This window comes from Aspergillus undulatus (assembly GCF_047715775.1).
Source record: "Aspergillus undulatus strain CBS 261.88 unplaced genomic scaffold BDV17scaffold_108, whole genome shotgun sequence".
Classification (NCBI taxonomy): Eukaryota; Fungi; Ascomycota; class Eurotiomycetes; order Eurotiales; family Aspergillaceae; genus Aspergillus; species Aspergillus undulatus.
This window is the reverse complement of record NW_027396712.1, coordinates 20,572-42,118: the sequence shown is the minus strand read 5'-3', so window position 1 is coordinate 42,118 and position 21,547 is coordinate 20,572. Positions and strand designations below refer to the sequence as shown.

General features: G+C 51.5%; 9 protein-coding genes across 9 annotated transcripts; 6 read left to right on the top strand and 3 right to left on the bottom strand.

Moving 5' to 3' along the window:
• Positions 1–2,259: 2,259 nt before the first annotated feature.
• On the bottom strand, positions 2,260–2,679 carry BDV17DRAFT_296665 (uncharacterized protein; the record flags this gene model as incomplete). The annotated part of the gene is made up of 1 exon (XM_073763343.1): positions 2,260–2,679. One exon carries the CDS (start codon positions 2,677–2,679, stop codon positions 2,260–2,262), a length of 420 nt encoding a protein of 139 aa, XP_073609967.1.
• On the top strand, positions 2,533–4,366 carry BDV17DRAFT_18919 (isocitrate lyase/PEP mutase family protein). The gene is made up of 3 exons (XM_073755078.1): positions 2,533–3,445; positions 3,511–3,995; positions 4,041–4,366. Exons 1-3 carry the CDS (start codon positions 2,992–2,994, stop codon positions 4,095–4,097), a joined length of 996 nt encoding a protein of 331 aa, XP_073609966.1. The 5' UTR covers positions 2,533–2,991; the 3' UTR covers positions 4,098–4,366.
• Positions 4,367–5,206: 840 nt separating this feature from the next.
• Positions 5,207–6,769, top strand: BDV17DRAFT_285669 (Zn(II)2Cys6 transcription factor; the record flags this gene model as incomplete). The annotated part of the gene is made up of 3 exons (XM_073760755.1): positions 5,207–5,437; positions 5,485–5,790; positions 5,837–6,769. The coding sequence occupies 3 exons, from the start codon at positions 5,207–5,209 to the stop codon at positions 6,767–6,769; spliced, it is 1,470 nt and encodes a 489-aa protein (XP_073609965.1).
• Positions 6,770–9,249: 2,480 nt separating this feature from the next.
• Positions 9,250–10,557, top strand: BDV17DRAFT_277981 (TauD/TfdA family dioxygenase). Its single transcript, XM_073759483.1, has 2 exons — positions 9,250–9,775; positions 9,822–10,557. Exons 1-2 carry the CDS (start codon positions 9,360–9,362, stop codon positions 10,477–10,479), a joined length of 1,074 nt encoding a protein of 357 aa, XP_073609964.1. The 5' UTR covers positions 9,250–9,359; the 3' UTR covers positions 10,480–10,557.
• BDV17DRAFT_296661 (fungal specific transcription factor domain-containing protein) lies at positions 10,523–12,968 on the bottom strand (the record flags this gene model as incomplete). The annotated part of the gene is made up of 7 exons (XM_073763342.1): positions 10,523–10,978; positions 11,023–12,157; positions 12,201–12,386; positions 12,436–12,548; positions 12,599–12,709; positions 12,835–12,860; positions 12,911–12,968. The coding sequence occupies 7 exons, from the start codon at positions 12,966–12,968 to the stop codon at positions 10,523–10,525; spliced, it is 2,085 nt and encodes a 694-aa protein (XP_073609963.1).
• Positions 12,969–15,003: 2,035 nt separating this feature from the next.
• Positions 15,004–15,741, top strand: BDV17DRAFT_18834 (uncharacterized protein). The gene has a single exon (XM_073755064.1). The coding sequence runs from the start codon at positions 15,214–15,216 to the stop codon at positions 15,673–15,675; it is 462 nt and encodes a 153-aa protein (XP_073609962.1). The 5' UTR covers positions 15,004–15,213; the 3' UTR covers positions 15,676–15,741.
• A 1-nt stretch (position 15,742) lies between these two features.
• On the top strand, positions 15,743–16,699 carry BDV17DRAFT_18833 (putative allergen). The gene has a single exon (XM_073755063.1). It carries the CDS (start codon positions 15,853–15,855, stop codon positions 16,612–16,614), a length of 762 nt encoding a protein of 253 aa, XP_073609961.1. The 5' UTR covers positions 15,743–15,852; the 3' UTR covers positions 16,615–16,699.
• Positions 16,700–16,976: 277 nt separating this feature from the next.
• BDV17DRAFT_277974 (uncharacterized protein) lies at positions 16,977–18,288 on the top strand (the record flags this gene model as incomplete). The annotated part of the gene is made up of 3 exons (XM_073759482.1): positions 16,977–17,505; positions 17,597–17,778; positions 17,843–18,288. Coding segments are annotated over exons 1-3 (848 nt in total), but the record flags the coding sequence as incomplete, so codon positions are not given.
• A 152-nt stretch (positions 18,289–18,440) lies between these two features.
• BDV17DRAFT_296658 (adenylate kinase-domain-containing protein) lies at positions 18,441–19,392 on the bottom strand (the record flags this gene model as incomplete). The annotated part of the gene is made up of 3 exons (XM_073763341.1): positions 18,441–18,760; positions 18,835–19,219; positions 19,306–19,392. 3 exons carry the CDS (start codon positions 19,390–19,392, stop codon positions 18,441–18,443), a joined length of 792 nt encoding a protein of 263 aa, XP_073609959.1.
• Positions 19,393–21,547: the final 2,155 nt, after the last annotated feature.

Here is a 21,547-nt window from a genome sequence, read left to right as displayed (position 1 = left end):
ATTATTAAGCAGTTTTGTGGTGCGCGACCGAAAAAACGAGGCCTGGTCACCTGCAACCACGATTCATGATACCTTACGGAGCGTCTGAGGTTCCTGTCAAGAGCATGAATCGGATGCCCAAGAGCTGGTTCCTTGGTACGTCGTCATCTACCGACATTCACGATCAAGGAGTATATTTGATAGGTAGCAACGGTATTGCATCGGAGGATCAACCGACAAAGCGCATGATCTTGTTCACAGAAACGTAGGCTGCTCTGAAAGGGTGAGTCATGGCTGAAGAGATCCAAGAAGCTCGAAGAGGATCTGTCTACACACTCGAACATTGGCTGATGCAGCGCAGGTCGTCCATCTGAAGGGCTTGGAACAAGCCCAGATCCAGAGTCAAATCAGCAAGAACATTGAAGAGAAATTGGATGTGGCAAAGAAAGAGAGCAAAGCGATGGGCCGCTTGACAAAGTTCAATTCGTGGTATCTACGCTTGACACTAGCTGCTGGGGAATGAATTCCCCCCCAAACACAAGACAAATCCCTGGTGTATGCCTTCCTCATGGCGCTTGGGTTGTTGCTAGTCACCATGGATTATACGCAATCATGGTATACAAGGTGCTCGAAGAGGATTAAGAAACCCTTCACCTGCACCTTCAGAGCAACACAGAACGCTGGGGAACCGCCAGCCCTGAGGCCAACCCTGCGGCCAGCAATGCTGCTACCACTCCTAACAGGTCTGGCCACCCCCATTCACGGAGCGTGCGGTCTTGGCATGAAGAAGTGGAAGCGCCAGTCTGAGCACCGACAGAGTGGTCCGCTGCAGGGTCAACTGTTCAAAACGAGAAACCCAGCCAAAAGGTGCGGGACCAATTCTGCGTTTCGAATTTGTCGGTTGAAAGCTCTTCGATATCGCCACTCCTGGCGGTAGTCCCATCGGATGCCATAGAAACACCATGAGAGCAATGCCTGGGTTATTGACTTTTTGGATATCTTTGTTCCCTGTTTCCTTTCCTGTCCTTTCCGTTGTGCTTAGCTGTATTTTGCAGCGCTGTTTTCGATTGGGAGGATGATGCGTTGTTGTTCGATGATCGGAAGTGTTTTGAGGAGGTTTTGGATAGGATTAATTGCTGTGTACGGATATGGATTGTTTACCACTAATGTTTATTTGCTTTGCATAATATCCTTGGCCGCTGTTCGCCATTCTGAAGACGGGGTACGGATTGTGGAAGAAGTTGCTTGAGGGATGCTTCAAGATATTCTCCATCGTTACTTACTACCTAATCTTCCCAGCCCGCGTCCCTGGAGCACGTCCAACCATGCCCAAGCCAGCTTCACTGATCAACACAGGGATAGTCGGCTGTCTGCCATGACTTCTTGTGGGCCATAGGCGAGCCTTTCAAATCGCACGGGGCCGGGGACACTGTTTGAGCAATGAAGCTTCAGACGTCCGACCACGATCAACTTGCTGAGTATCCCACGCTACACGTTTCTCGCGCCCGCGTCCGACACTTCGAGTGGCTTCTAAACAGGCTGTCCACAACGATATCACTGGAGGGTCTGAAGGCCGGTCCGGTCGTCGATGTCCATATCCTCGATAATCATGGTTTGAGTCTGAGTTGAGCTCGCGGGATCCGACACCCACCAGCCGCCATCTCATGGAAGGCTTCGTTATGCAATCAAACTCCGAAGCTAGGCTGCGCGGAATTCCACGCATCATCCTAATGGAACTTGACCGACCGCTCCGTCGACAATTGAATACCACTGCCAGCAAAGTCTGCCAACCTCAAACTACACCTTTGAGATGCCAGACGGCGGCGGTACGACACCACCTATCCTGCGAAGCGCGGTGGACAGGGAACTGTTCTAGGTGGAACCCAGATACTCAAAGCTCCCAGATCGTGTGGCGGGAGTCCACAGAGGTCCAGCAAGTTGCGGGAATGGTAGATAGCGTGGTACCGATAGCGCCGTACTTGGAGAGGAGCGGTCCGCCTTCATGTCTTCTCTTGTCGCAGCAGTGGGAAGTTGATACCACCGCCACACCCCCGAAGCATAGTCGCCTGCAATGGAACGGAGTGAATGATTAGATTAATCAAATATCAAATCGAGCAGAGGGAGCACCCATGATCGCCGATAAGTACGCATCACAAGTCAGAAACTTTGCAGGGTATCGAATGAGACGAAACCGTCGCAGCACCAGAGAACCAGTCATTATCATCTCGTCATTATAATTCAAGGCGTGCAGCTTGCATGAGCATCCATTAGATCGACCACTCAATCATCCCCCGCCTCGAGACAAATATCCGCCATTTTATCAATTGCCCCCTCACGAACCTCAGACGTGATCCACCCTCGCTCAACCAACCTCTTCAAGGCATCCCCAACCCAATTCTGACAATTCCAATCGAGATCGAGTCGTCCATTCCGTATCGGCGTCCTCGTGACAGTCTCGCATATCGAGTCCTCGCCTATATCCGTGGGTATCTCTGTGACGGGGACGACCTTCGCCAGTATACCCACAGACCCGGGGTCCGTGTCGATGTTGTGGCTGAATCGAAAGAGACCGGGGCAGCCGACCACGTGCATTATGCTTCTGCTTCCCGAGGCGAAGTGGAAGTAGAGTGCTGTGTGGCGGTATTCGCTGTAGTCGAGGGGGTCGCCTTTGTAGATTAGGATGAAGAGTTTTTGGGGCATCGCGGGTTGTCTCTGGTGGGCTTGAGCTGGGGAGGGAGGGCGTCTCTTCTGGAACCTTTTCTGTGAGACTTTCAGGGTGGTGCACGTCGAAATAAGCGTCTCGAGGAGATGTTTTGAGATCGCTGGAGGATCGCGATCGGCGGGAAAGAAAAGCGGAAGAAGAGCGAGTTCCTCGCCCTGTGACAATGATGTCATCCCCGCACTGGCTCCCATAAATGTTTACTCTGTACTTCCTCTCTACCTACTCACGGTCCCCTCAATCCTCGTTCTCAATTCTCATATCCAACTTCAAGCCAGACTACAATTGCTTCAATGACCATGGCCTCGAAAACCCCATATCCCTTCACATTCCCCCCGCCTCCCCCAATGTCATCACCCCCAAACAGCCGCGGCCTGATCCCCTCTCCCCAGACATCCCGCCTCCGCACCCTATGGCAAACCGCACACGCCGACAAATCCAAAATCCTCGCGTTCCCATGCAGCTACGACGGCCTCTCCTCGCGACTAATCGAAGAAGCTGGATTCCCCATGCTCTTTCTCTTGGGGTTCGCGGTGTCCAGCTCGCACGGCCTTCCGGATACAGGGTACATCGCGATGGCAGAGATGTGTGAGAAGATCCAGGAGACGGCGCGGGTTACCAGTCTGCCGGTTATGGTTGATGGGGACACGGGGTATGGGAGTGCGATGAATGTCAAGCGGACCGTGGAGTGTTTTGTTGCTGCGGGGGCGGCGGGCGTTATGATTGAGGATCAGACTTGGCCGAAGCGTGAGATTTCCTTTATTGAAGTTATTGAAGTTGAGGAACAAGATTTTTGGCTAATGTGGGTATAGGATGCGGACATACGAAAGGCAAATCGGTTGTGTCGCGCGGCGAGGCGTACGCCAGGATCCAAGCGGCTTGTGACGCGCGCGATGGAGGACGCGATATATTCATACTTGCTCGGACGGACGCATTGATACACGGGTGGGACGAGGCTATGGTGCGGGCGCACGAGTTTAAACGAATAGGAGCCGACGCGGTATTCGTCGAAGCCCTGCCTGATAGAGCCGCTATGAAGCGGTGCATCGAGGAACTGGATATGCCGATGCTGGCGAACATTATTGAAGGCGGGATGACCGAGAATCTTTCAGCAAAGGATCTAGCTGAGTTGGGATTCGCGGCTGTCGCGTATCCTTGGACCCTTGTTGCGGCGAAGTTGAAGGCTATTCGGGATGCTTTGGAGGGGCTGAAGAGGAGTATGGTTGACGGGACATCGCCGCCGATGATTTTGGGATACGACGAGATGTGTGAGGGGGTCGGGTTTAAGAAGTATTGGGTGAGTTTGTCAACCTAAGTTCGGAAGATTGAGCTGACTGGAAAGGACCGGGAAACACGGTACGAGTATGATGATCAGGGATTGCTCAACACAGGGAAATAGAGTGAACATCGATGCTCCACTTTCACTGCTTACAGATCAACCAGTCTATGCCAAATATGTTCTGTCTGCTCTAGCAAAAATCTATGGCCAAGGTGGGCGACGGCCGTCGCAGTCAAGCCTTTACAGTGGCCGATATAGCTCGATCATAATGAATAATCAGGCACCCAAGCAGACGAGGCTCCGGGAGTACAAAACATCAATAAAAAAGGGGCAAGGCTGATGAGCGGATGTTGATGGGATGAATCTACTTAACCCTTTCTCAAAGGGAGAGGATGAGATAGTACCCAATCAACCGCGTTTCAGGCCGCTGCAGCTCCCACGAACACTTCCACTACGCACGCATTCCTCCTGCTTAGGTTCTGCGAATTTATATCAGCTTCTGCTGTCGAGGTCACTGGCACCAGCTGAGGCGCAGCGTCACGAATGACGAACCGGGCGCAGCCGGGAGCATCGAAAACCTCGTATTCCTCGTGCATGACTTCCCAACAGGTACATACTCGTCACTGGGTCAGCGAAGTGATGACTAGACGGATGGTTTATGCTGCAGTCTCCTGCCATTCTTGCTCATACACTTTCCGTTACGTCTCCAGCTGAAGCTTTGCTGGTGCTGTTCTTGCTCTTTCAACTCAACACGTTCTTTTTCACGACGGAACGCCCATCCAGAAAAGACACTACCATCTCGAAATATTTAATAGGGATGAACTCAGGTAGTCAACGGTCGGAAGGACTATAAAGAAGGATGAAATTATGCGCTGATGATGGGGCTCTGCGTTGCGGCCCGCACCTGCTGCTGAAGAATAAGGTGCGAAGTTCTGCGCAAGACGTCAACCTCAGACATCTTCACTTTCCGCAGCGATCGGTGATACATCCACTTGGGTCGAATTTTGGCCAATATCTGGCGCATTGGCCATTGGTCGTGGCTGAGTGGCACAGCGGGCTGAGCTCGTATTCCCCAAGGGAACGATGTTGCCTGAGCCAGGGTCCAGATCTTAAGCGGCTCAGTTCACGATGGCATCTTTTGTCGTTGAAGCTTTCGTTCTCTTTTTTTTTCACGGATAAACTTGACCTTAAGTTGAGATTTGATGGCAAACAGTCTACCGATGGCCACCATGGAGACGGAGAGGGGACATTGGCTAGCTGTCTCACCCGACTTTCTTATCGACCCATCGTTTCACTATTCCCCGCATCCTAGCCAGGATCTGCTTACTGGGACGACGTCAACCCCTTCAGCGGACGCTATATCGAAAGCTTTGACCCCCTATCCTCGCACCAACCGCGTCAAACGACCGCATACAAAGTCTCGTCGCGGGTGCTATAGCTGCAAGACACGGAGGATTAAGGTATGGCGGCTTCAATATTTAGGGAGCCTCTTATCTAAACTAAGTAGTGTCAAGAAACAAAGCCGGCATGTGCAAACTGCCTACACAAAGACCTAGATTGCGTTTATCCAAGAAAGGATCGAGAACAAGGGCTGGTGGTCGCCCAACCACAGACTCAGGTGCAGAAGCAGTCGTCCGCATCGTCCCCGGATGAACCCTCTCCTACGCTTTCTCCCTCTTCGCAGCTATCGGCTACACCATTTTCCGGTGATGACTTGCGCTTCTGGCACCACTTTCTCGTCGACGCACGGCCTCATCTCCCATTCGGAGATGAAAGCAGTTGGTTGTCCACCATACCCGCCTTTGCTCATGAGGTATGTCGCACCGAACTCTCACTCCTATCATAAACTGACGATGTAGTGCCCCCACCTCCTCCACGCAATGCTCTCCCTCGGCGCCTCGCACTGCTCTCTAATCGCGCCCCGCGGGAACCAAAACCAGTACGCCTCCACAGCAATAGCCTACCGCGGCCGAGCCCTCAAATCGCTCAGCGCCATTCTCGCAAAGGGCAACGAGTGCACCGTGTCCGAGATGGACGGCGCCCTGGCAACCTGCTACACGCTTACCTTCCAAGCGCACCATATGAGCGACGGGATCGTCGATTTTGCCGTTATGGTGCGCGGGTGCGGGCTCGTGACGAACTGGTACTGCGAGAGGCAAAGACGAAGTCAGATCTTCACTATTCAGTCGCGGGAGCATATGTCAGATATGATTCTGGGCTGGTTACCGGGTGAGATGGCGCCCATTTGTGAGGTTGCGACGGTAAATTCTTGCCTTGAGCACCTTGATAAACTCCAGCCACACCTGTCCAGTCCCGCCCACTTCGCATTCTATAATTCGCTTCGCGCATGCTACGAGTCCCTCCTCCTCTCCCACCGCCATGCATTTACAGCCCTTGTATCCCTCTACGCCGTCTGGGGTGCCATGGAAAACGTCGAGTTCCTCACCTTCATTGCACCGGGGAACCATGTCTCGCGCGCGCTATTTATCAACTACGTTACATTCGATGCGTTAATGAGGCCCGTTTATGGCGAGCTTGCGCGTGAGAGGAATTTGGGGACTGGTGGGGGTCATTTCTTGATTTATCGGTGGGCGGACGGTATCTTCAACGGCTTGCCGAGGAGTATGAGGGGGGTTGTGAATGGGCTGATGAGGGTTTTGGCCATGGCTTTGCTTCCGGGAGTACAGGAGCATCGGGGGAGGTTTCCGCAGTGGGTAAAGGAATTGGAGGGGTTTGTAGAGTGGTTGAGGGTGTGGGTGGACAAGGGGGTGTTGGAGTTGAATAACATATAGCATCTAGACATACAGGGGTTCTCGTGGGCTAAATGAACAAGATTGCGCAATCTAAGCAGTGGCTGAAAACAGCCAACTTAGCAAGCCAGTGGATCATCATACTCAAGGATATAACATCCAGCGTCACTCACCTACTTGCACGACCACAACCCCTCGTCCAACCCTCTCCCTCCCAACCCTCAATTCCCTCTTTCCATCCCCATTCCCATCCTTAACCCATCTTGTTTCCCCTTGCCTTCGAACTCCCCGCCTTAGCAGTCAGCCATCTACTCGGATGAAACCACCCCAGCACCATAAACGCAATCCACATGGGGACGGCCTCGAGGACGTAAATTGGCCACTCGTGCGTCATGATGTAGCTTTATGTTTCCCAGGCAAATTCGATGAGGCGGAAGATGGAGCGGATCTGGATAAAATGAAAAGGAATGCGTTAGTTGTGCTTCGGGTTGGGGGTGAGGATTGTTGTGGGATCGAGGAGGGGGATCAATACCTTGTGAAAAAGCCCGCAATATAAACACCCCAAATCACCCTCCGCAACCCAACATCTAACCTCTTCGAACCCATATGGAACCGTACCACCAGGATAAAGAATGCGCTAAACGTAGCCACTTGCAGCGCCAATCCCGCAATGAGAATTCCCGTCCCGATACGCTCCAGATGTCCTTCCCGCTCGCCTGCCGCCGCAACGGCGCTCCCGCCTCCCTGTGTAGTCATTGGCCCGGCGTCGAGTGTTATGGAGATCTTCGGGAGCCAACAGACTTTGATGACGCCGAGGTCTCTAGTCTCTTTTACGTGTCGTCCGTGGTCCTGGCCCTGGCCCTGGTCCTGTCCTTGGCCGTGACCGTCTAAGGTTGCCTGAATGATTCTCGAAAGCAAGATATACAAACTGGCACAGACAAACACCGGCGCAAGCACAATCATCGTCTGGCTTGTGGCAAAAAGACCCATATCCTGGACGGATTGAGTCGATGCGGCGCGCTGGGCGTACCTGTTTACTTCGACAAGGGCCGCGAGGAGGAGAGTGACTGTGTAGCTGTGGCTGTAGTACTTCTTGTCTCTGCCATTGTCTCTCGATTTGTAGGCAAGGAGGAAGATGAGTAGGTGTAGATGAATGGGAGGGTGTAGAGGGCTGCAAATGCTATCGCTGCGGTGAGGGAAGGGTCGTAGAAGTAGATGCTCCAGTCGTCATCGTCCGCTTCGGTGGTGGTCTCGCGTTTGAGGGATGAAGGTAGGATTTCGAACTCAATAAATGACAGGCTATCCAGTCAATGCTTTCTTCAGGGGGTCCCTGGACGGACATGGAGGTCCTTTATGAGCCATACCGGCATCTAGGGCACACCGGGCCAAGGAAAGCAAATGTCTACCTTGACTCCAAGCCCTGTTCGTATTCGCGCATCGCCCGTTTAGTTCGTTTAGCCACAATGATGGTAAAAAGACAGAAGCCCGAAGCCAGATGCGAGGATGCGGGAAACACCTGAACGGTTTCCGGTCAGATCTGTATACTGCTGACAGCTGTACCTGGAAAAGCACGGGATATGATTGGTGCTCGTTTAGAATGCGAGCCTGTACAGCCAGGCTGGTCAATAAGGATTTCTCGGTGCTCGACTAGGCGCTTGGCCGTCGAATTATGACCTCGTCTGGAATGGTCTCTCGCAAAAAAGATAATATGGATGTGAAATGCGACAGATGGGAGATTGACTAGCCCACGCGCGTACTCAATGGGAGTGTAGGGCTCAACAGCCTCATTCTTATCCACTCTGCGCGACCGGCTTGCTCAATACAAACATCGGCAGTAAACCCTCAAATACCTAGTATCGGATGCGCCAATGGAGATGTTCGTTTGATTGCCGGGTGAAAGCTTCTAATGGCGATCAGTCCAGATCAAGTAGGGTTAAAAGTCCTATGGCAGACTTACCCTGGGCTTCTCGAGACACACATCAAGCGCAAATCAGATTTCCAGCCCAGTCCCTCCTCATGTAACGTCCCCTATGTCTCTCTTGTATTTTCAGGCGGATTGCCAAGTGTTGTATGATGATGAAGCGAGGGAGCTCTCATACAAATTGCTATATTTTAGCTCGAATGACGTGACGGAGCAACAGCCGATCGGATGCGACGTCGCTTATTTCCTCCGCGCAGCGATACTGAACCCTTTCAGCTATGATAAGGCTCAAAAAGTGTTCAAGATGAGGAGCGATTGAGATATAGTCACATTCGGCCCTGAGAAGCAAGCCAATGACACTGGCACTTGGTATCGTGATATATGGTCAATCGGTCGAGTCGAGCTTATTCTTGGATATAGTCCGGCGGGCCATCGCTCGGAATGTCGGCTAGAGGGTGCGGGTTTGGAGACGCAACGAGATGTTTCGGCGACCGACAATCCAGCCGACGAGAGACGAAGTGGTATAAATAATGCCCCTCACGCCAGACAGAGTGCTTTGTGGTTCTAGAACAGAGCAAACGCAAGATGTCGTCTACCGCTACTACTACCGAAACCGTCCCTCTGTCTCTGTTTCCCGATGGCCTCAAGACCTCCGGGCAGCATGAGCCAGACTGGTCGCTGCTCCGCTCATACGAAGACTTCCCCAAGCAGATGACTGGTCCGACTGTCTGGGATGCCGGTGACTATCGCGATGCTCCTGAGCGGTGGACTCATTCATTTACTGACGAGGAGAATGCCGAGATCGGTGCTGCAGCAGACCGGTTCATCGAGGCTGGGACTCCGTTGACTGGCATCACTAAGGCTCTTTTCCCTCTCGCTACTCTATCCAAGAAAATGGAGGACTTGCGGGAAGACATGCTCAATGGAAAGGGCTTCTTCCGCTTCAGGAACCTGCCGGTCAGGGAATGGGGTCTTCACAAATCTGCCGTCGCCTACATGGGTCTGGGGACATATTTGGGGTACTTTGTCAGTCAGAACGGACGCGGTCATGTCCTTGGTCATGTCAAGGACCTAGGAGAAGATCCTACCCAGACTTTCAAGGTCCGCATCTATCGGACAAATGCCAGGTTGGTTGCCATCAATAAATGCTAGAGAATCATGCTGATTCTGCAGACAATACTTCCACACCGACGCCGGAGACATAGTCGGCCTCCTATGCATCGCCAAATCGCTTTCCGGGGGTGAATCCGACATTGCCTCAACTCATCACGTTTATAACGTGTTGCAGCGCGAGCATCCAGACGTCGTAAAGACGTTGGCTTCGCCAATCTGGTACTTCGACCGAAAGGGTGAGGTGTCTGAAGGGCAGGAACCTTGGTATCGGGGTCAAGTGCTGTGGCTTGAGACCGGCTCTGAAAACCCAAGGGTGTATGGCAAGTTCGATCCGAACAATGCCACATCCCTGGCGCGCTTCAACTCTGGGCCCGATGCGAAGATTCCTCCTCTCACGGAAGAGCAGAAGTATGCCATGGAGATTCTGGAAAAGACCTGCAAAGAGCTGTCCCTTCACATGATTCTTGAGCCAGGAGATATCCAATTCTTGCACAATCCCCACGTCTTCCACGCACGCACAGCATACACCGACTATCCCCCTAATTCGGTTGACGAGGACGGGAACCCCAGACCACAGCGACACTTGATGAGGCTATGGCTGGCGGTACCGCAAAATGAAGGTGGGTGGAGAATACCTTTCCATGACGCGAACAACAAGAAGCGAGGTGGTATCCAAACGGGAAACCAGCCGCCAAAATGTCCTATCGATGCGGAATAGCGGGCAGAAATAGGCAACATAATCATGTATATTCCCAATTAAGTTATGACGAAAATGGAAGTTGTCCTGCGAACCCTGGCTCTGCCTGTCGGTCTATAATCCCGCCTACCCAAGGATGAAGCCCCATATGTTCGAGTCCGGAGTCTATGGCCGTCTCTGCTGGCTGCCAGGCCCAGCCAAGATCTGATGTAAATAGCATTAGTTCATCTGCCCCTGTTAGTGTCGGCGGAGATATATCGAGCTGTGTTGCACCGCCGGTAGCCGACGCGATACGCTCTGGAGCATGTCGTTCCGGTATCGTCCTGCGCGCCATACGGTAGATAGTCAGAGGATTCAGTACGTAGTCTGGCGCACTCTGAGCCGGTATGCCTGGTGGGCTCTGCCTCCCTAACTCCTCAGTGTCCGGAGGATAAGGATCATCGGGAACTATGTTTCGGCCGGGATTGGCTATTTCAGCCTCTGACCCGAGCAGTCGCAACATAGTCTCAGCGAGGTTGCACTGTTTATCATTAGCAATGACCTAATATTGGGCAATAGACGTACCAGACGCTCAGAGACTGCATTCAGCGGCTGCATTGCTCTGAGGGCGCGAATGTTGCTTTGCAAATAAGGGATCGTCTGCACGACAAGGTCTTTGCTGTCTTGTTCCCGGGGATCAATCAGCTGAGTGAGATAGTACAGCATAATCCGCGAACTGTCGTAAGTGATAGTTGGGAGCCAGGTATCTGATAGAATATGCGGACCGTGTCTCTCGGCTTCGTCGATAATTCTGGCCAGTGCCTTTGCCGCATCGTACAGATCTAGTCGCAGTTTTTGAAGGAATTCAGTCTGATCTGCGGGAAACTCGATGGCGGAGCGTAGCTTGAACAAAGCCGGCGCTCCAAGGCGATAGAGATCACACAGTGTCTGGTAATGGGAGCAGTGAAGAAGCACCAAGGCTCCTAACTGAGACGAGGCTTTGCGCGAGTAGATTGTAGAGGTGTTGAATCGCAGATTTTCTGGCAGCGAGTTGTACCAGTCCCAGCACGCCTTGTCCAAAATCGCAAACTCCGAGTTAGGCAGCCAAGGCGAAATAGCAGTATCGAGGTGCTTAATATAGCGGAGAACCTGCTTGCGGATACGAATATGTTGAATGAAATAAGCCATAATTCCCATGTTCTCGTCGGGGTTGACCGGAATGCTCTCAGGTCGAAGGAACCCTAGCACGGAGCCATCAATGGTACGCGTGATGCATGGCGCTTCTTGCAAGAATCGTCGCTCGTTGCATGGGAGCTGTATTTTGATGTCCCTTTCTTCGACTAGCATAAGCTGGTCAACTCCACTTCCCAGAAGTGCGTCAGTAACGAAGCAGCTCCACATCAGTCGACGTCGAGCTTCTCGTGCGGAGGTTGAAAGGCCGGGCTCCAAGCAGAGCACGTCCGTGGAATATTCGAGATTTATTTGCAATGCTTGGGCCATACGTGCAGTGAGTCCTCCAAGCATGAACGCTTGCGCAAAGTTGCCAACTCGTAGGGCATAGTCGTATAGCAGTTGTGAAGCCATGAGATTGTCGACGGAAATCTTGTCCAAGTCCCTCAAAACCATACTATAGGCCGTCTCTCCCCAGCGGCAGCCCGCTCGCAGAATGAATTTTGGAGAGAGCTTTTGACTAGTTGCATTGCATCCCAAAGCGTAGAATCTGAATGAGTCAGCGGGAGCCGCGTGATGGTTAAGATACGTACTGAGCGCCCAAAGCGCAGACAACATAAAGTAGGGCTGATGGCGTAGCTTCCAATTCCTCGTCCGCTCTTTGTAGGAAAGATGGTCTGTGGAGGAATGCGAAACAACGAATGGGATGAACGTGAGCGAAGTAATTGTCGACTATTACCCTCACTTTGGCTTTGTCAGGGAGGTCGGAAGACGTTAACCTATACAGCCATCAGCCATGAACTACATAGTAAAGGTGGCGATTATCACCATATCAATGACGAGGGTTCCTCTTCAGGCTCTTCCTGCGCCGCGGGACTTGTCCTCTCGGCCGGGGTGCTTTCCAGACGCTGCAGCCATGCGGGCTCAACATTGTCCTCATACTGGCACTGGAGATCTTTATCTCGGCACCTGAAGCAACTAGGTCGTTCACCGGAGCATTTGACCCTTCGCGATCGACAGTCGACGCACGATCGGTATGTCCGCCGCGTTCTTCTCGGCGTTTCTGAAGGTCGGATTGTCGAACGCCCGTAGCCAGAACAATCTAAGTGAAGTCTCTCGCAGTTGGCACAGCCATTGTGGCGCTCGTCACATTTCACCTGAAAAGAACCCGATCAGCGACTTCAACGCGACGCATTCTTGAAGGCTCAAGCAGAGCAGTTAGCTTACCTTGCGAGCACGGCAAGTGTTGCATCCTGCAAAATGAGCTGGACGTAGGCTTAGAAACTTTGCTAGCAACACTGACCTGATCTCGATCTCTTCTTCCGACGTTGTTGCAGTAGTTGAGGCTGGTTGATGTTCATGCTGAAGTGTTGACAACGAATCGTCGGTTGCGGGGTCGCGTCGCCCGTCGACGACGACCTTTCCTTCCTTGATCTAACCTCTTCATCTTCTCTCACCAACACCGTTCATTCTGACAAGCCCTCTTCAATTGCTCAGTGGTAAAATACCTCGAGTATTATCTTATTGCTGAGAATAATAACGTTTTTCATTCATTAGCTAATCGTCAAACAGGCTGCGTTAGGCTCCTCATTATCGTCAAATGGACACTCTGGTGTTACAGCATTTTTCGTGACCTTGATAGCGAACCATTATAGCTAATGGCCATAGCGGTCAATCTGATTAGATGACTCTTCCTGTCCACGGTCTATGACCCCAGAAGCCTTGGACACCCCTACCACCCGAGCCGAGAAGGGCAGCTGCGCACTTGACGGCGGCGAAACATCATCAAAAGATGCTGAACAAGATATCTGGGATGCGAAAATCCCGAGTATGTTTAGAAATCATGTATTAACTCCTAAGCGTTGAGTTGGGTCTTCGTGAGCAAGACTGAGGTGCGAGGACCTGATCCCTCAGCGGACTGCAGGATGAACCCACCATTTTCCGGCTGTTCGAGCCAGACTTCTCAATTGGTCGCCAAACGACGAGATGTCAAGAAAACCTGTCATCGGAGAAGGATTATGGGCACCTAGGAACTCTAGAATCCCCACCTCCTTCACTCTGACCTATGAATCAAGTCAAAAGTGATATCAACCAATGCCGAGTCTCGAACTTCAATATCTGCAGAACGCCAACTAGCAGAAGACTCTGTCATTGATCCGAACCCGAACCTAGGTTGCGGCCTTCAGATTTCCATGTATCGTTGCCACGACTTCCGACAACTCAAACTCAACGTCAAACCAAGGCTCGAACCTAGTGGTCCAGATTGTTGAGGTGTGAGTGGATGGCAGTGGGGAGCGATGCCGCCACGGAAGCAAGGTAAATCTGGATCCTCTTCCGCGGCATGGGGTGCAGTGGGTTGCTGTCGAACATGGTTCTTGCGTGGGTGAGCTATCCAGCGGGTCTCGCTTGCCGGCTGTTGCGTGGAGGTGTTCTTGTTGCGTTCCCAGAGGTGCGGCTGGCACTTTCTGACTGCTATCGGCCGGGAGAAAGTTTTCCTTCGCGTTTTGTATTATTCGCGTCTCTGTGCGATGGCATGATTGGCTCGGAGACTTCGGACTGAAGCTCAGATTGCGAACACAGCTCTCGAGGGCCTCGGTAGCCGAATACTCGGATATGACAGCTTTTGTGCGACATTCGGTCAGAAGCATTGGCAAGTCCCCTTTGAGGCTACTAGATGACGTTGGGGTGGGACTGGCGAGTCTGCCAGCTAGCAGCTTCGGTCAGCACACGTACCCTCTCGTGCAACATCCGACCAGCGCATACTGGGATAGTGGGGGGTGGGGACGTTGTTGTAGCCGAAGAGCTTTCATCTCAATTAAGTATCTCCAGTGGGCCGGAGTCGGTCTTCTTGCTTTCGCCTGGTTCTTCGATTTTGAGTAGTGGTTGTGCGCACAATGGGGCAAAAGACGAGGCTTGGCGATATCCTTGCTTTCTCAACGGCCGGCTTCCTTTTTCAATTAAGCGATCCATGGTACTCGTCCACACCGACTTCACAATTATTGACAATTGTTGTGCGGAAAGCAATGGCATTGGCTCAAATTTGGCCAAAACTTGGTTCTGTCTCTGGTCCAGACTTGGCAATCCACGGTCAGGGCCTGGACTTTGTTCCCTCAACAGAACCACGAGCAGCGTCTTTTCATCCTTGATCTTGCTTTATGCGGCACCTCAATTACAATGCGCCCGATGAGACGAAAGCCCCCCGAATATAGCTTCAATGGAGTGCAGGCTCATGCGTTTCAGATGGCTCATCGCTGCCCAGTATGACGTACGTCAGCCCCAACTTCTAGAAAATGGCGTCTTATCAAAAAACCAGTGTGGGTAGAGGCAAGAATAGTATCCACAGAGTCTCGAACACCTGGACGTGCATATCCATTCCTAGCTCGGCGCTCATTCGACTCAGTCCTTGGACGTTTTTCTGGATTAGACACTAAATCAAAGTCCAGACTTTAACAATTGCTTCTTCCGGCGTGTATACTCCTGTGACTAAATCGCGCTGCCATTATCGTTTTTTCTCTTTCACTGCCTTCACCGTCTGTTGAATAGGAAATGGCTGATGTGGCAATGCAACGACATATTTGAAACACGCCCAATACAGCTGGCAATGGTATGCAGCTGCCAAGATGTGTGCTACCATGTCTACCTCTCGGCACTTTCAGTCTCACTCAGACACTGGGTCCGAATCGAACCCGAAGCGGGCCCGATCTTGTTGCCATTCGCTGCAGACTTTTGTCCAGGTACAGCATCTGTGCTCCAATGACAGTACTCGGGGTCCTGGCTGTGGGCCTCCTTTCAACCTCAACTTGGCCAATGGCACTACTTTCAATACATCTCGTTCCTCTGGTTCCGATTCCCCCAGTACCTGACGCCCCTGGGGCCGGTGCCTGGTGCCTTGCTCTTGCCCCATGGGTCCCATTCAGGGCCGATGTTGCCGCAGACGTACCATCACTTACGCACGCTTTGTCCCACAAAGGTCTCGACCGAAAGTGGTCCAATTCACCACAATCGCCGGAACGGGAGGGAGATGTGGTGGCAGTTGTGTGGAGCAATGTCCTGCCCTCAAAGCTATAAGAAGGGGTCAAGATCCCTCTGCATCTGGAGTTCGTTACACATCAAACAGTTGCTTGTCAACTAAGACATTCCTTCCAAGTCTACTCTCTCTTCTCATTCTCTCTTTTGCCTTGTGCAACCGATCTCTTCAAACTACCTGACTCATTACTTCGCTTGACGCGACCACACTCTCTCACAATGCACTTCACCAAGTCCTTCATGCTGCTGGCAGCCCTCGCTACCTCCACCCTCGCTCGCTTAGAGGGACACGAAAGGCGCCAGGCTTCGACCACAACTACTGAAACTCCTTCTTCCACCTCGAGCGCCAGCTCCTACTCCACCTCCGGTTTCGGCTCTAGAACCACCAACTCCGGCTCGGGCAACACCTACCAAGGCAACGTCGGCAGCCCCTGGGGCAGCAACATCATCGAAGTCGCCGAGTCCGCCGCCCAGAACTACAAATACGTCGCCAAGATCTCTGGGCAGAACAGCGAGCCCTGGGACGTCATCTTCTTCAACAAGTACGGCCCCAACGGCCTCATGGACGGCTGGTTCGGCTTCACTGCGCTCAAGATCACCGTCGACTCTGGCGAGACCAAGTACGTCGCTTTCGACGTGGACACCAACGGTGGCTTCGCGGCTGCTCCCGAGGGCGCCATCCCCCTTGATCTTGCCGGCGGGTACGCCTCCACCTGGGGTGAATTCGACTTTGGCAGCTCTGGCAACGGCGGCTGGTCCGGCTTCGATGTCTCCGCTATCACTGCTCAGAGCGCCGGTAAGGATGTCCAGGGCATGCGCATCTGCGAGGAAGTCAGCGGCACCTGCTCGAGCATTACACCTGGTGCTGCTTCTGTCCACAATGCATACACCAAGGCCGAGACTGATGTCGGTGGCATTGGCGGCAACATCTCTCAGGACCGCCAGATCATCCTGGATGTTACGATCGATTACCAGGGCTAAAAGTTTATCTTCTTGGACACATTTAATGATTATGACTTTACCTTATGACTCGTCATGTATATAGACTTCGAATGTTCGAATGATTCCCAAATGTTACTGTTTCCACTTTATCAATTCCCCCATCAGTGATTGCATGGCAAGTAGATAGGATTGTAGAGTTGGGCTTAGAAGCGAATTACTTACCAGAACCTTTCATGGAACCTTCTTGACCAAGGACAACATTTGATTGGTGCTCACTTCAGTCCAGTCTTATGCGCACATTACTAAATCCAGACTTATGCAAAGTCCAGCCTTGTGCCTACATCATCTACAGAACCCCGAAATCCTTCGGACTCGATGCCTCCATCACTACAATCTCGCAACCTGATTCGAGACGGAGATTATATCCCTAATATACAACGTCTTTCTCATGCCGCAGTCATATAGCTACAGACAGCGATTCCGATCTTCTTCGGGTTTCTCCCTTTTTCTTAGTCCTAGGCCGAGACAACAAAGATATAAATATGCCACCGTGCTCTGCTTATCCAGCAGTCCCATAATCTATCACCCTCTATCTCATCCACCCTGGCACTCAACCTCCTAAGTTCCAATCACCACCTAAACCAACATGTCCGTCTGGCTCATAACAGGAACATCCTCCGGCTTCGGCCGCGAATTCGTCACGCAGCTCTTATGCCGCGGCGAAAAGGTCATTGCCACAGCGCGAAATATTGATAAGATCGCAGACTTAAAGCGATTGAGTGATAACGTCGAGATCTTGGAGCTTGATGTTACGTCGTCGCAGGCTGAGCTTGATGCGATTGCTGCTGAAGCGGTCAATGTCTTTGGGGGTGTTGACGTCATTGTTAATAACGCGGGGTATGTGCAGTTTGGGATTTTGGAGGAGATGAGGTTTGTGCTTTTCCATTCACTTGATCTATCTGTCTTATATTATCCATGTGCGGTCTGTTCAGAAGTTCGATGGTTGACTTGTTATTGTTAGCGAAAACGACTACGTGAACCAGTTCGCAACGAATGTCTTTGGGGCTATCAATGTCACTAGGGCATTCCTCCCTCATTTCCGCTCTCGAAGGGCTGGAACGGTGGTCAACATTGGCTCCTTGAGTGCCTGGGAGACGCACCCTGGACTTGGGGCGTACTCGGCCTCGAAGGCTGCTCTTCGCTGTATGCCAATTATTCCATCCCATTTAATTAAGTATCCTCGCTTATATACCCCTCTCCAATCTAGACGCAACGGAAGCCCTCAATCAAGAAGTCGTGCCCCTCGGCATAAAAACCCTCCTAGTCGAACCCGGTCAATTCAGAACAGGGCTCTTGAGCCCCCAGAACAGCAACTATGCGGAGCGGGGAATCCCCGAGTACGCGGGTATCGCAGAGTCATCGTTCGAGGCCTTCCGGAACGCGCATTCAAAACAGAGAGGGGATCCTGCTAAAGGTGTAGGGCGCATCATTGATGTTGTTCGGGGTGAGAATGGGGCCGCTGGTCGGGATTGGCCGGGAGAGCTGGCGTTGGGACCGGATGCGGTCGCGGCGCTTAGGAGGAAGTGCGAGGAGATGTTGAAGAAACTGGCGACATGGGAGGAGCTCTCTTGTAGTACGGATGTTGTTGACTAGGATGGTATTGCTGGTGTTGTTTGAGATTGTGATATAAGGTTTCTAGCCCTAATACTTGCTCGCCTGCTCTACACGGGCCACTTGAGATGATATCACCAACATCAGGAAACTACTTCCATTCTTGAGAATGAAGTTCGCTTGACCGTCAGCTAAGACAGTAAATGATCCTAGTGAAAGATAAGTCTCCTTCTCACTTCCACAAAGACAACCCGTCAGCGCTTCCCCTCAGCAATCAACCCCTTCTCCAAAACAGCTTTAATCTCCGTATACACCTCAACAGACCCCACCCCATTAACATCCTTAACAAGCCCCTGCCCCCTATAGTGGTAGATAACAGGCGAAGTGTATCTCTTATAAACCTCCAGCTTGTCCAGGATGGACTTGGCCGAGTCATACTTTGACCCCTCCACGCTGCCCCTATTCACTAAGCGCGGGACCGTATCTTCCTCTCCACACTGAATATTCAAGGCAAGTTTTGGCCGGCAGATCTTCTGCTCGAAGAGATACGCTTCTTCCATATTTTCAGGAAAGCCTGTAATAACCAACCGACGTCAGCTTAGTCCCAGCGAGAAAAGCCAGTGTAGATAGACGAGGTAAACCACAAACCTTCAACCACAAACACCCTCTTCCCCTCCCCGTAAACCCCCGAAACAAGCGCGTACCGCAGCAGGTCTATACACATGTCCTTCAGGACCTCACGCCCAGGTCCCGCTCTCTCCATGATCATCGAGCCGTACTTACGTTTTTGGCGCTCGATTTCCTTACGCAAGAGGTTGTGCAGGGGGATGCGGACGATGTCCTGCTCGCGTGAGAGCTTTAGGCACTGCGTGCTTTTTCCCAAGCCGGGTTTGCCGATTACGAAGATTATTTGTGGTTTTGGTGCGCCAGTCTGAGGGGGATGGGGTTTTGGTGGTAGTGGCGGTGGGTTCGGGCATGGCCCTGGTGGAGGAGGGTAATGGATATTATCCAGGTGAAGATCGACCTTAAAGGGCTATTATGATTGATGATTAGCAGGGAGCAACAGTTCTAGGCTTAGATCATTATTGCTCCTCCAGCTACAAAGTCTACTTTATGTACTTGTTCTTTGAACCCGAAGTAAACAAAGCCCTTTGGTGCCCATTGAGGAATCGTATAACGCTCGCTCAAGCCAATGTCTCGTATCATGGTTTCGGAAAGGGAATTATTTGTCGTCTTTATAGCTCGTTACACGGCTAGTGAGGTTTGATGCGATAGAGGTGAAGACCACTACGTTATTGGGCACTCTCTTCTGTATCACATATGCTGAGTGTGCTGTGGGCAGTGAGTAGGCTTGAGCAGTTTGCTTTGGTTATCTTTCCCCCTGAGGATTGTCCCTATGATATACAGAATTTCAATAGAGTTCTGTTGATAGCGCAAGACATCTATAGCGAGCTCGATTTTCAGCACGGAAGTGTTTCAAGGATAAAGACGGCCTTTCTTCTACTAAAACAAGACCATATAAAGTCGATTACTTCCTGAGAATGAGAGCACCGACTCAGATCGCAGAAGAGCACATAAAACCCCATCTCTAGAGGTATTGCAACTTCTATACTAAAATACGCAAGATAGCCAATGTCAATACTATATACCCAGACTGTATCACACGCTCCAACTGGTAGCATCTTTCACATCGGTCCAAATAACTTGCTCTTGACAGGATCTCTCTGGCCACCTTTTCCTTCCGCGAGAAGACCTCCTCACACGTCTTGAAGTCTGTGTTGGTTTCCTTTCAGCTTTGATTGACAAAGGTCTCTAGTCAATGACTGTGTTGCCTTGAAAATTCAGAAGCCATTCATGGTGGTCAGAATTGAGAACAAGCATACTGTCGCAAGCTCTTTAGTCTTTTAAACGAGACTCTGAGAGACCTTGATAACGACGAAGTCTCTTGTCATGTCCAGTATAAAGGCATAGTATCAGAAGCCTTTGGCAGACAAAGGTAGGGGAGAATGAAGGAGGTTTCGAGTCTGATGGACAGGAGCAAAGAGAGGTTATAAATGGCAGCGCAAGTCCTGCATACACTTGAAAAACTCCAGCTGAGTCCACGGCCAAGACTAAGTGAGAAGTCCTTCCAAAATCATGGCTGAGAGACAAAACAAAGAACCCTGCGCATTCAGGTGTAGTTGCTGCGTTCCGCCTCCATCTTATGCGGCTGAGCAAACAGACATATCGAATCGCGCTCCACCCCCGCCGTATGCGGGCAGGGAAAGATTTGTGCAAGCCCTATCGTTCACCTAACGAAAGTACGCCATGGGGGTTCAGAAACGAAATCAATGGGTGGGCGGCTGACGGGGCCTTGTACTATAAATGGGGTCGCGAAGTGTTGAAACGTCTGACTTAAAAGTTCGTCCTCAATCTGGACTTAGTATCAGGCAAGAGGCTGTCGATCTTCATGCCCGCGACGGAGGACGACTTATGGAATATGTTGCATACATGGAACCAGGGCCAGGCCACAAGCGCCTAAACAAGGCGAAGAAACGTACGGGCTCTATTATCGGACGCTCGGTGACTGATTGATGATTGGAACCGGGATTGTTGATGCGCAATCTGTTTGTCCGGCTATGCCTTATACTGTTGCCCATGAAGCCGACTATCAGTTCTAGGTAGAGGTTTGCTGGCTGCTTCATGATCCGTTTTGCGGCGTGTTCTTTCTGGATGCCAACAACGAAGACCAGATTCTGTCAGTCAGTTCCTAGTTATTAACAAAGATGTCAGAATTTCTTGTACGTCGTAGGCGTGGTCGTAGGTGCAGATGAGCTCGCCGGGGTAGGGGCTAGGCCCTGGATACAGCGGATAGCGTATGATGATTAACTACTGCACATGTGTCCCAGATCTCCTTCTCGCGTGTTTCGCAGCCACATCCAGCCTACCGGCAGTTCATGAGATCTGCAGCTCGCTCAATGAGATACTTAAGCTAGAGGCAGTGAGCGGGCGGCTCAAGCCGATATAAAGGACGCCAAATTAGATAGTTTTCAATCTATTCAAAACCTTTTGTCCTTCCATCATCGACGCTGACGTCTTCTCATCGACATTTTTGCTCTCCTGTTAACTGACAAAAATTCCCTATTAGCACCTCTCTTTTTCAGGAACGTATTGCACTTGACTGACTGCGCCGCCCTGTCATCTCCGTCGATAGATTTAACATGAACAGGCTTCAGACGCCTTCAACATTCTTCTGGACAGGGATAAGTATCGCGTCGAACGCGCGAGCCAGTATCAACATAGACCAGCCAGACATAATGATTACCCCCGGCCGTTCTTCACGCTTGAAGCACAGTCACTAAAACTACTGCCGGATCTCACG

Excerpts from the sequence above, each read along its gene's own strand:
- BDV17DRAFT_18919 (XM_073755078.1), top strand. The coding sequence starts at position 2,992 with ATGACCATGGCCTCGAAAACCCCATATCCCTTCACATTCCCCCCGCCT. Across the intron at positions 3,446-3,510 it reads GGATCAGACTTGGCCGAAGC|GATGCGGACATACGAAAGGC; the intron begins GTGAGATTTCCT and ends ATGTGGGTATAG. Across the intron at positions 3,996-4,040 it reads TCGGGTTTAAGAAGTATTGG|GACCGGGAAACACGGTACGA; the intron begins GTGAGTTTGTCA and ends CTGACTGGAAAG.
- BDV17DRAFT_277981 (XM_073759483.1), top strand. The coding sequence starts at position 9,360 with ATGACTGGTCCGACTGTCTGGGATGCCGGTGACTATCGCGATGCTCCT. Across the intron at positions 9,776-9,821 it reads ATCTATCGGACAAATGCCAG|ACAATACTTCCACACCGACG; the intron begins GTTGGTTGCCAT and ends CTGATTCTGCAG.
- BDV17DRAFT_18834 (XM_073755064.1), top strand. The coding sequence starts at position 15,214 with ATGCAGCTGCCAAGATGTGTGCTACCATGTCTACCTCTCGGCACTTTC.
- BDV17DRAFT_18833 (XM_073755063.1), top strand. The coding sequence starts at position 15,853 with ATGCACTTCACCAAGTCCTTCATGCTGCTGGCAGCCCTCGCTACCTCC.